The sequence below is a fragment of the Argopecten irradians genome, chromosome 11 (assembly GCF_041381155.1).
Source record: "Argopecten irradians isolate NY chromosome 11, Ai_NY, whole genome shotgun sequence".
Taxonomy (NCBI): Eukaryota; Metazoa; Mollusca; class Bivalvia; order Pectinida; family Pectinidae; genus Argopecten; species Argopecten irradians.
The window spans coordinates 17,348,933-17,362,749 of NC_091144.1; the positions used below are offsets into that span (position 1 = coordinate 17,348,933).

General features: G+C 34.0%; 1 protein-coding gene across 6 annotated transcripts in view; it reads right to left on the reverse strand.

The window, feature by feature from the left end:
* Positions 1-13,817, reverse strand: part of LOC138334873 (transcription factor COE3-like) — a 55,952-nt gene that overhangs the window by 31,929 nt on the left and 10,206 nt on the right. For all 6 annotated transcript variants that reach the window (XM_069283687.1, XM_069283685.1, XM_069283688.1 and 3 more), the window contains exon 6: positions 12,996-13,064. In XM_069283687.1, the coding sequence (XP_069139788.1) occupies positions 12,996-13,064 (69 nt within the window). The remainder of the gene's footprint in view (positions 1-12,995; positions 13,065-13,817) is intronic.

Below are 13,817 nucleotides of genomic sequence, written 5' to 3' on the forward strand. Positions count from 1 at the left end.
TATCTCATACATATCATATTTATGTTTTATCTTATAAAATGTCATATTTACAATTATAATTTCTTGTATGAAAATAACAAATAAAAAATATTTTTGATTTGTTTTATATATATAAATTGAAATTGTTCACATGTAAAAATTTTCGCGCGTGAATTAAAGCAAAGTAAGCTAAACAAATTTCCACGTCACGAAAAATTATTCTTTTACAGTAATTCCGCCGGAAAGTGAGGTAAATTAAGCGATTTTAATAATCGTCAATAATTTACTGGGAAAAATACATACATTGTGTAGATCATTCTATCATAAATAGTCCGTAATATTAAGAATAATTCGATAATATTTACACTGTATACCACATAAACCACCGGAACGGTTCACAAGATATTTAACTTAAATTCATATACAAATACATTTATGTATCTTATATCAATTTATCTATCTGTGACATTACATGGTATTGGTATCGATATTTTTTGCTTTAATTGTTTTCTGTCATCAATTTAAACTATTACACTTTTATTCATTATTCCAGGTACCCTCAGTTCCAAAGAAAATAACGATAGTTCCTATATATAAACTTACCTCACACGCGATGTTGTTTTTTTAATACCCTACAACTATAATACCAAATTATATAAACATTCGTAATTCATCGTCTAACGGTTAAAACAGATGAGCTTTTGAATTGACAGAGTCAAGATATGAATTTTGTAGGAGTTTGCTACGGAGCTATTCTAGCGTCACCTGCTAACGTAGTGTCGTGATACAAGCCATCCAATGATAGTCGTCCACTTTTCCTAGCATCCAATCGATTTTTTCTCTCCGTATGAATAAAAGATGATGAAATATATAAATAATTTGTGCCTATCCATTTAGTAACCGCTACGACTAAAGGTCCTATCCCGAATGGTTCCACAGGGATAGAAACAGTCCACAAGGGAAACCAATTCTTGACCCTCCTAACAATGGCCGATTTCATATGCATAAGCTGTATACTTCTTATTGGCCTATCGTAAAAGGAAATTTGGAAGAACAACAAAATAAGGCAATTTGAATATAATAGGTGGCCTCGTGGTAATGTATTATAGCTGATAGCGTTTGTTTAAGTGATCATCTTATAACGCGCACCAATCGATTATATCATCAACCGCATTATAGATATAAAACAAAAACAAATGGCAGATTTATGCTCTTACAAAACAAGTCAAACTTGATTAAGGGATGTGATAAATTGACACAGAAAGAAAAAAATAAACATTTGAATAAAAGTGAGGGCAAATTATTATGCAACAAGAATGGGAAAACATAGACAAACAAGTGAACCATAAGGTGATATTAACCTGTTCCTACAAACGTTTGTTGATGAGAGGATCACTGGACGCCATCAAACAAACGGTAATTACACAATGGCCAGAGACAAAAGAAGAATGTCGTTCAGGAAAGCCAGTGTTTTAATATCCGTATCGCTATATCGATCGATGTTTTGTTTTAGTCTGAGTCTTGCTCTCGCAGTCAGTTTATGTCACCGTAATTCTGGTTATGTCTCCCTCTATATAAAACGCTAAGTTTTATGCCTGGGCGTGACACCGTGCTATCATCACTTTACCACGCTTCCACCAGCCTGACCCTATCCACCGTACTAATTCTTAACTGACAAAGATGAAAAACTCACACTGTCGGTTTTTTTCTCTCGTTCAAAACGCATTAAACCCCATTCAGTTAGAATACTAAATACACCCTGATACAAAGTATATGAAATGTTTGTATTTTATTGGCGAAAAATAACAAACAAATTTTGTTTGTTCGATTAATTTGTATTATTTTTTGCAAATGTTTGTTAAATATTCCTTAACTGTATTACTATATCGACTCACCACACCAACAATTTTTCTTAATAATTATTTTATATTCAGCTGTAAAATGAGCATCTCCAGTAAACTAAATTCAAACCGAGGATGACACAGAATTTACATCCATCTAATTTACCTATTAATATCTAAATGATAAATTTATAGTCACAGAAAACAAAATTTAAGTTAATAACGTATACAGATATCAATAATGCGCGATCACAGAATAGGTAGTTTTACGTATGTAGATATCAGTCAATCATTTTTTAAAAATTAGAAATCAATGAACAATTCAGCAATCACTTGACAGCTGTTGAAATCTTTAGTTAGCATTGGAATTAAACAAGATAAACCATTTCAAACAAAACACCACTATTTTTGGGAAAAAATCAATATTTTGCTAATATATTTATATGACGGGAACAACTTATAACTATAGCAGAATAAAGTGTATTATGGAACGGGAGACTTTAATAGACCAGAAACCAGCATATCGCATCCCTTGCCAGTAGCGCCGCTTTTTCTGCTTAGACCAAGAGCCACTTGAGCTTGGCAAGACCTCATCAGCCCTATTGTGAAGAGCATCCAAGAAGAATGAAGAGTCATTATTCACATCACTAGTAGCCTGGTCTTCCAACAAAACTGCCTAATATGTCTTAGAACCCAATTTATTATAGAATTTCCTTTAGCACACTACTTGTCATATAAAGCCAGCGCTGGAGTTAGGGCTCCGTAGGACGACCATGACCAGGAACGACACTGGTGACAGAGGAATTACCCGCTATCATTTCTGAGTTAAACTGGACAATATAATTATCTGTTGATACAAGTGAAACAGGAAAGTGGCATTAGACACAGCACAAACGGGAAACAGTTGATAGAATTACCGTCAAATGACTCTACTGAGCCGAGCTGTATGTGTCCTTATCGGGTCTGGGTGCTGGTAACAACACCACATATTTGAATTCTAGATAAACGTAATGTCTAAAATCAAAGCCGAAAATACACAAATATCACACATCCACATTGAATATATAAAAACAGTGCCTGCTGTTTAAATAATGTCTCGTTTTATTTCAATATTTCTGAGCCAAAGACATTTCCGAGATAAAGATTTGCCTAGATTTAATTTACTCAGTGATGCCGAGATCGCCCTTGTACTGTTGATGAGAGCAGAGGAATATAGTTTACTGTAAATCGAGTTAGCCGATTGCCATTAAAGATATGGTCATTACTCTTCATACATGTTCTAATGCGGAGATCAGATCGAGGGAGTTTTACAATCGTATCAATGGTTCTCTGTTCCCAGTAAAAGAGATACAATGCCAGTAGGAATGGGTCTCCACCTCCATCTAACTGCGAGTCGTACCTCCGTATTCTTGTAATGAAATATTTCCAACGTAGAAATACATATGTTAGAAAAACAAATTTGACTTTTCTCTTTTACCAGTCTACGAGTAAGGGCACAAACAATAACGATTAGCGAAATAGGGGAAAAACCAACAAAACTTCATAACTGTCAACCATTCGGCCAAATTCCCTACAATAACATACTTAGTCCCCCTCAGACACATAAATCTGGCCTGCAAAAACGTCGCACGATGAAGCTTTACGAGTTTCGAGAGTAAATAAAAACCAATCACAATATTAAAAATGCATGAAAGGCCAGTTTTCAGGATATGTGATCGCCAAATTCCGACAGTCCGTTATTAGATTAGGGTCAACAGAAAGGTGTACGCGGCCGATTATTCGTGCCTTTTTATATGTACCAGCGAATATTTAGAGCCCTTTCATGCCTTAATAGATAGAGAAAAACTACACTGATGTATATACAAAGACAATTTTATCTCCGACTGGTAAGATTTAATATAATTTTTCATCGCACGAGTGATGATTGAGATGGCCATGTTTGGTGCGACTGTCCCGGGTCATACCGACTAGACATGGCTATACTCTCGAGTGATAACTCACATGAAATATTCAGTCTTACAGTTTTATTACGTACTATGAAGACTCGAATGGACAAACGTACATTTTGCCTCTCCGTTGATTTTTTCCATGATTCATCACTTTCCTCCTTTTCAATACTGTGTGCATGATTTTTACATCGCCGCCTTTATGCATCTACATCTATACTCGCTATCTTTTCAAAATTCATTCCTAGAATAAAGCTCATAATAATTTATTATTAATGATATCAAAATAAGTGCATTTATATTGATTTGTGTGTAGACTAAATCTTCTAAAACATTGCACAATACTCTTTTTTATCAAAATACGTACATTTTGTATATCTTATAACACTTAGATTACATTAAAAAAATCAGTAAAAAAGAACCATTGGTTTATGCATTCCCGACCCCTGGCTATTTTGACCAAAATATAGAAGAAAAAAAAACCAAGAATTGCAAGAAAGAAAATTAATTATTGATGTCAATTGTTTGTTTATCCAGAATTAATAGCTTTGAATAACAGGTTGCCTCTATGAATTCTATAAGTACGTTTCACAATCATATGTTTCAATAAAAATATTTTGTTTATTTTTCCAGGTTAATGCTCGCCGTAAATACAGGTATTGTTGAACACTGACGATGGACAGCTGTCATTTACAATGGGTCGATTCCACCTTTATACATTGCCACAGCTTAGCCTATACCCTCCCTCAAATATGTGATTCATTAACAAAATTACAAGACTGTTGAGGAAAGAACAGGTGGTACCCCCGGGAATACCGGACAAGTATACCTACTAGAGCATAGGTGATGCCACCAGGAACAGGATAGACATAGCTCTATATCGCTCTCGATAATATGAAAGATTCAGCGTTAATTCAAATTAAACTTGATTCACATCCCTGGAATATAAAGGGACCACGGTCGGACCAGCACTGAATGACATTGTTTATTAAAGTCATAATTCCTATTCGTATTGGATTTCTATGGTGCGCATCGGCATTAACGGGATCAGATATGAAGCAGTTGTCAGTCAAGCGTGACGAAAAGGTCCCTAATGTATTAAACTATATTTGAGAGAAATGTGTATTAGTTGTATCTATACGGAGATTATCAAGTCGAGTATGCACAATTCACCAAACCGCCACGCCAAAAAGTAGACAAATAATTAATTTCTTGCGTTTTTTAAAAGAAGAAACATTGTAAGTGTCTCTAAGTTTGTTGACGTGAGTAATAATGTATAAAAGAGGAGGCATGTATCTGATTCTATTTTAATACCTATGGGGCATCCTTATCATTATAAATTCATGATGTAGTCACACTTTTTGTCTATAAAACAATACCTATTCAATCTAATAGAATTATTTCCTCTGTCTGATTAAATAATTCATTGAAATTTGTACCTTTATACCTGAGCATGCTTACAACTAAATAGAACGGTACTATTAATAGAATTGTTGCTGTTGATATTGTTGTTATTGTTGAAACTTATGCTATAGTTGCTGTATTCTACTGCTGTTATTGAAATTATTTTTATTTCAAAACTGCCTACAGCTTTCCTGAACATGTATTACACATAGTTACCATAGTGACAATGGAGAATTGAATTGAAAAGACTCATCCTCTAAATTGAAAAGACAATTTGTTCGCTGCAAAAGTCGGCCATGGATGACAGTCACGTCATTTAGTGATGAAATATTAATTGTGTTGACAAACTGAACATAGCTTGTATCATTATTGTGATCAGAGTTAAGAGGCCATTAAAATCACCTGGGCGAAACACGCCTTCGGAAACTCAATACCAACATTAGTGTGTCTAAACCAGGACTAGCTGTAACACAATGCAAGCCCTGCTCCCTACCCGGAGCGTCAATGCTACGCTGGCCACGAGGAATACAGTTGCCAATATCTTCATTAATAATGTATTTAATTTTCAGGTCTATGAAACATAGTAGTCGGTATCACGAATGGTACAAACAAAGGACACAACAACGGGTTGTATACAGAATACACATCGAAAAAGATTTGGTGAGAGGGGGATAAAAATACAGGATGATAAACACTAAGAATATTGACACTTCCGGTACACATAATCAGACACTTGTTGTGTCGAAATTACAGCAGATAATTTACAGTATATAATTCACAACGGAATGACTGTTCCCCGTATGTGTAATATGTACAACTGTACTGCCATATCATATTCATGGATATATTATGAAAGATACAATGTATAAAAATATATTCAATAATAAATCGAAATCGAAATTACTATTAGCTGCCTAATACCGTATAATTAAAACAGTTTACCGAGGTGTGCTACTGAATTAAGTGAAAATTTAAAGTTTTTCGCATCCGTCCATAATTCCATCATGGCGAACCCCCCCCCCCCCCCCCCCCCCCCGATTCCTATATTCTGTCATTTCCCTGTCCGAGTCCCGATTAATTCATCACTACCTTACAATATAACAAGCATTTCCCTTCCTTCCTAATTCTATTTCCCCCATCCCCTATAATACCCCCTTAGCCACTATTTACCATTCCATGTGCATATTTCAGGACTTTATCTCTTCCACGATGCTCCCTATCTTTCTGACCATACCATCCCCTAAAGTCTCTAACCCATGACTTCCCCTCCCGAGGAAGCTCTATTGTTGCCATGCCCCTTCGTTTTCTATTTATATTTACAGTTGTACTACACCTGTTTGGCGCATTCCATTTAATGAGATACCTGCCATTTACAGTTGACATAACCACAAGCGTTTTGTGGTTATACCCGTATCTCTCTACATAAATACACACCTGTTTGTTTACACCTAATCCCAACGCTCCCACTCAACCTATCATAATCAGAAATAATTTACGGCACTGGGTGATTATCCCTGCGACAGACTCGACTTTTGGGAGTTGAAACGTGTAGTTTTCAAATAGAGTCGTTTCTTTCAATTAACTCTGTATCCAGATATCGTCTATCGGGCGACTATCAATAGTCCCTCGAGAGCCTGGATTACTGAAGGGTTTCCGAAACATCCCTATTCCCAGTAGAACTCTTATTTTCATTGTTGCGTGACAAACTCTCGCGTTTTAAGTGGAATTATTTTCTCCCATAAGGATTGAAACAAAGTGAAGACCATTTAATTTTCTGTCGTTCGTACAACTAGGTATGAAGCGAGACCCCACCTTTACCGGAGATATATACGATCTGTGTTGTCAGTAACGCTGCCCTAACGACCCACTGGGAGCTGGGCTGATCTCGTGATGCCGGAGCTGAAGAAAGCCTTTGATCAATCGGTTTTGTCTCACTGTTGTAGCTCCAATCATTCGAAAATAAAAACAATAATTACAAACTCGGAGGGTTATAGCCCTACTCGCCTGCCGACTCTCTTGAGTACGCTTTATTTATAGACCCACGTCTTCTAAAGAACAATAGGCTTTTGTCAAGTTTATGAGGAACTAATTTCATTATTTTTTCGGCTAGTGTGATGAATGAGTGAGATTTTATCTGCGTTAATTAGTGTTTCCAATCAACAGCAAATGGCTTAAAGTTAGAAATTTGTTTTTGAAATCAAAAGAGAGAAACCACAAGCGACAATCAAGTAAACGCGTAACAACTAGTTGTAACGACAACCCTACGTTGTGAACTCAGCTCTGTAGACACCGACTTCTGCATATATTATAAACATCCATAATTATATTCAGAACATATGATTGAAACAGTTATATATTATTTTGCTGGTTCGTTCTAATATTTTATATGGATGTACAGTAATTATATAATGTAAATATTGATAATTTATATATTCGATGAATTATATTTCGTTTAGTATTTTAATTGCACGTTCTGCAACCACTGATTGAATGCAACACCAACATATAAGGAAGGAAAATTTTTATATAAACATGTTATATTTAATTTATGGTTTAAATAAATATTTTAACATATTAAATATGCGAATAAAAATTGGAACTAGCCAAGGTATCAAATAAATTAAAGAATTAATTGATTCGGCTATAATAAATACCGATGAAAATTGTGGATTTTATCAAACAGTTTATGATCACTAGTCGGATTGCCTAAGTGACCTTTGTGTAAGTAAGTTCTGTATAAACGAGGTTGTTGTATGACGATATCGACCTAATGACATACGTAAGGACCGAGACACATTCACCCAGTAACAAGGCAGTTTAATTGTGTGGTTTATTCCAAACAGTATCGATTTTATGTTACATAGTTACAACATGACAAAAATCGAAGGTCGATTACAAATCCATGGTTTGTTTGATGAAATCTGATCTATTACACAATCGGTATCAGGAACATGTGTTTCATAGTGTACATGTTGCACCGGACGGGACATTTAAGGTGATGCTGGAATGCGCCATAATTTTTTGTACATTATGTATTTTTATGCATATTTGTTTTTATTCAATGTATACACAGTTTAAAATAGTGAATATTTTCCAGGAACTTGAATTGTTTACCATGCCAAATTGCATACTAGTATGTTATTTGGATATTTTGGGATATCTTATTTTATATATAATATTTCTATGATTATATTTTAAAAGATCATCATGTAATTTGTACATTTGTATAATTTGTATGAGGCCATTTAATATAGTATAACATTTATTTAATTTTTTCATTGGTTTTGTATTATTGCAAACTCTGCCTATAAAGGTATACAACATGTAAAGACATTTTGATTAAAAAATATATAACAATATTGTCATAAATATATCATGAAATTGATTTCCGTGCTTTATACCTATTTCACTAAGATGGTAATTTTAAAATGCAGTTTTGTAAATTGTCTAGTCAAATGAATTCCAAAGGGGTGAGGACTGATATCACAAATCTTTTGACTAAAACAGAATATAATAATTAAATTATGAATAAAATACAATGTACATTATTCATATATAATGTACAATGTAAAAATACGTTCTAATGAATAATTACATTGGCTTAGAAACCCCGTCATACTACGAGATATCTTATTTATTTTTCAAATATGTCAATGTCGATAAGAAATAAATAATACAATATCAAAAAAAGATTTATAACTTATGTTTGTGTACCTAAACCACCATGATCTACTGATACTACATTAACATCAACCCGCAGGATAGATAATGTAATTACATTTCCTCGTGTAGTAAAAGTCACACATCAAATTATAATTCAACGTTATTGGTAAAGTTATATCAAGAACTCATTTGACCCTCGTATTTTGTCATTTTTATGTAATGTGTCCGTGTATTTTATAACTAATGTCATTTTGTTCGGCCTTAGACATTTAACGAGATTAACTCAGTAACTAGAACGTCAACGAAACACATTGAGAAATAAAGCACACTGAGTTAACAATATTTTTAATGTTTCGATCTGTCATCAAAACTATCATTCTTCATCGCTATCTTACTGCACGGTGAAATTGAATGAGAATGACTGTTGGATAAACGTAAGATAATGCTATACATTTACAGAGTTTCGAGAACGGTATGTGACGACGCTCTCTCCAGCAGCCATTAATAAAGGATTAAAATAAACCTAAAGATAAAGCGAAATCGTTGCCATGCCACCCCGTGCTCTGTGACAGCGTGAATGCTTTGACAATTTACTAATAGACTCATTACATCAGACTGACTCAAGCTTGTTGCTTACTCAAAGCAGTTTTTTCAGGGGAATACAGCTTCCTTTTGTCTGAGGTATGGCCGTGATGTTTCAGATTCGATCTCGTGTGTTAGTGAGTACAAGAGGTCGAGATGGAATCAGCTAAAAGCTACGTACAGAATGAGGTGACAGAAATTATAATGTCGGTACACGGTGATGGATTCCAAGATAAATATTGAAATAATAGCATTAGTTTTACTGTTTTGTGAAATATTTCGATTTTTATCTTGTGCTAAAATGACTATAGTGGCGTTAAATCATGATGAAAACGGATGATAATACAACAATGATATCCTTCTTAGCCTGCCCTCTCGTCACCCGTAGATGTTTATCCATTCTGTTTATCAACAAATACAAGATAATACAGTTATCTGATCGTTAGTGCTATAGTACTAAAAACGGACTCCTTATATATGTTAACGTTTATATAAAAAACAACGGACTTATTGATAATGTTAACGTTGTTATAGAAAATAACGGATTCATTATTAATGTTGACGTTGATATAAACAATAAAGGACTCATTTACAAATGTTAACGATGGTATAAAAAATAACGAGTTCCTTTATAAATTTGAACGATGATATATACAAAATGAATGCTGGTGTATTCCATCTGAGTGCTATTTGTCTCATAACGTTAAAAAAAGTGATCACATAAAAAAAAACCAATTTCTTTCATTGCAGAATGTATTTGAAATTTAGATTATGTATACCTCGCCCAAGGCACGATTTTAACTATTTATTTCGAATGCGCCTGTAGATTTTCACTATAGCATACGTCAAGCGTAATGAACCCGATAAGAAAGTGCGACAAGAATTTCGCAATAATTTCCACTTGTCTAATCCAGCTGGTCTGCGATAAGACCTCTTGATAACGATGATGACCATAATGATCTTATATTCATGACACAGAGGTCTACGACGATATAATTAACATGATACAGAGATGTGATACTGGCCTGATTATATCGTATACATACGCGTGATAAACATAGATATAACAGGATCATTAAAGTATAACCCACACTTAATGTATGACCCGAGGACACGAAAACAATGAACATAACGCGATTTTTTTTAGCTATAATCGTAAATTCTTCTTTTTATTCCTGAATCCTTATATCATACATACTTAAAAGCACACGGGTAAAATAGAAACCTTTAATAATGACATTAGAAATATAAAAATCACAAATATTTACTAAGGAAAAATGTTCTAAATAAGTATTCATAATTATTTGTTTTATCGCTTGATATTTCAAAAAATTAAGAAAATGATCAAATAGATAAATAACTAAATTGGAATATCCAATAAATAAATTAAATTCCTAGACATTATATTGCCACAATATCGTTAGCCTACTCTGTGAAATGAAACAGACCTTGTAGCGATCGACATACACAATATAACAAACAAATTTCTATCAGAGAATAAAATAATATGGGATTTATTGATTTTCCACTTTACATGAAAAAAAGCGGAAATACTAATTAATCAGCGTGCTTTCCGTTAGGAACCCAGCTAATTATTCCGTTATTTTGCCTTTCAGGGGTTAGCTGGCTATTACAAGGATATAGACAGGACAACATCAGTCACCCTAACGACCCGGACTCGCCCTGTTCACTTTAATTAAGCGTGTAAGACTAATATGCAAGCATCGATACATTAGGACCAGACCGACACAGAGGATGTAGGGGGTCACAATGGCTAAAGACCAGTACCAGCTGTCAACCGGGTAGGCTGTTAGGACAGGGTGGGAATAACGGATATCTTCAGTGGTGTTAAGGATATTAATAAACCGGGTACTATTCTTATGGTATGTGTTTTATATTGAGAAGTATAATGGACCGGATATGCTATTAAATTGAAATTATGATATTTCATTGTTTTTCTTATAGATACTGTAAGGTTACATAAATATAAGGGGGATGAGAAAAAAATGCAAAAAGATGTTCATGTCATATTTTAATAGGTAGTTCTAGATAATTTTAGCCTTAAACTCGATTTTTCGTATGGTATCTATAAATAAAATCGTTAAAGAAAATCGAGAGAATATCAATTAATTCTAACAATAAGGGCGGGATTAAACATGGCACGGGATGTACGAATGTCACCAAATTACAAAGTCTCGTGCTGTGGGCTTCAGGGAGACAGAGGGATGTTGCACTATAAATAACCTTTTAGGCAAATTGAGGACCTTCACGCACGTGCAAAGGTTAAAAAGTCACAACAGACGTATAATTATCAATTGGTCTAATTAAACCTTAGCATATAATCATCGCCATTTGCTGGTGCGAAATGACACACCGATCTCTAACGTCCAAAACAAGCAGTTTCCTAATTCCGGAAAAGCGTTGACTGCACGAGCTAAATTTGCAAACACCAGTGCGCGAACCGGTACAGAAGGCACTGGCATATTTCAAGGCTGTTGAAGTTTCATTTAAATTTGTTGTAATTGTTTATTACATATACGTGTGAGTTTAAATACCGACATCAGAAAAATACAATAAATGCACAATGATATATGAATGATCAAGTGATTTTGTAATGATAAGAATGGATGAATGAATAATTAGATGGACGGAAAAATGGATGAATGGATGGATAGATGTGCATTTCTAAACTGTAATAAGCTAACGATTTTTATCATATTCAATAATTCATAGAAATACTATATACCCAGAATACATTATACAAATTAACATATTTTCCCCTGGCTGGTTACAGCACATTTCCATTCTGTTGAGTTTTTTATCATGTATTTTTGTAGATGATATAGTAATGTTGAGTCAGTCGGACAGGAATGAGATCAATAACTCTAACAGTTCTAGTAAAACCAGCATAATGGTCCGGTTCCATTACTACGCTTTAGCCATTTTTATCCGAGAATAAAAGTATATGTCCACCATCACACGGCGAGTCTGTCCCTGCTGGTAGAAGCTCTGACCATATCGATCTGTACTTTACATACCAATACATATCACACCATCATCTCACTGTTTACCCCACACACCTATGCAGTTTAATGTTTGTGTATAGGGGAATCTATTGATTCCCACAATAAACCAAAAAAAAAATCATCTTTTTTTCTCCTGTTTTGAAGACAAGTGAAAATAATGACACAAAATATTTTAGTACTCATGGACTTGTAAATGCCGATTATTTCTGTTTACAATTATTTCTATCTTTATCAGGTCATCTCGACGCTGTATTCGGTATGACATATGTTTTGTAAGACTAATATTGCCAACCATATGATATAAATGGGTGTCAGAAAAACTAACAATTAACATAATATTCTATGTATTTTCTTTTAAACTATCTATCTATTTATTCATTTGTGCTTTTTATTTGCATTATCAAATTTTGTTATCCTTTGAATTATTTTGACTTTTTAGGCAAACGCTTGTGTTCTGAGCAATTTAAAATGCAATCGTAGTAAACACCTCTGACCGCTACTATGCTGTAACTACGAGCTTTCACCAATTATAAGATGTTGAGTAGAGTGCTTACCTGTCTATTATGACTGGGTCTGATGGAGTTTCATTTCTGTTTCCACAACTCTTCTTATCACAGCAACGGCTGAAATAAATAGAAAGAACTTCTTACTAAACTCAGTTACGTTGGAAATGTTGACAGCTTTACTCAAATAGACAACAGTATTGTTATAGTGCTATTCCCTTATTCTAAATGCGTTATAAACAATCCTTTATGGCCGGAGTTCTAGATACAGCGAATGGATTAATACATTATCTTTTTTTTAAAGAAAATAAAATATTTGCAATCAATTTTGCTATGGCAGTTTTAATCTTAGATGCAGGTACCTGAGTGTAATATACCTAGATTTACCTATAATTTTGTAGAAATAGGATAATTCGTGATTGGCATCAGATCTAATTTTAGATCCTATATAACTCGCGAAGGTTATGTAAAATTATCTATACTTTTATCTGCATTTGTTTATCTCATTCACACCTGATAATTCGTAATGAATTATTCCTGACTTTAAATCAGAAGAGTCCAAATGTGTCTTCAGGGGTGAATGATGTAAATTAACATGTAAACACTAAAACAAACAGGAGTGATATTGACAGCAGAACAAACAATATTGATAGTAGTTGTTGAACAACAATTAATAGTGATTCAAATAACTTGCGGTATTTGGTGTCTCTAAATGTATTATGGTACAATAAAACTTCGAGATGAAAAAAAACGAGATAAAGCATCGTTTATGTTTATTTTTGTATATATTTGATTGAGCACTTTGTTGTGTGAGCGCTGTATCCTTGCCAATTTAAAGACCAACTGCCAGAATACTATCGGTTTAAAAGTCAT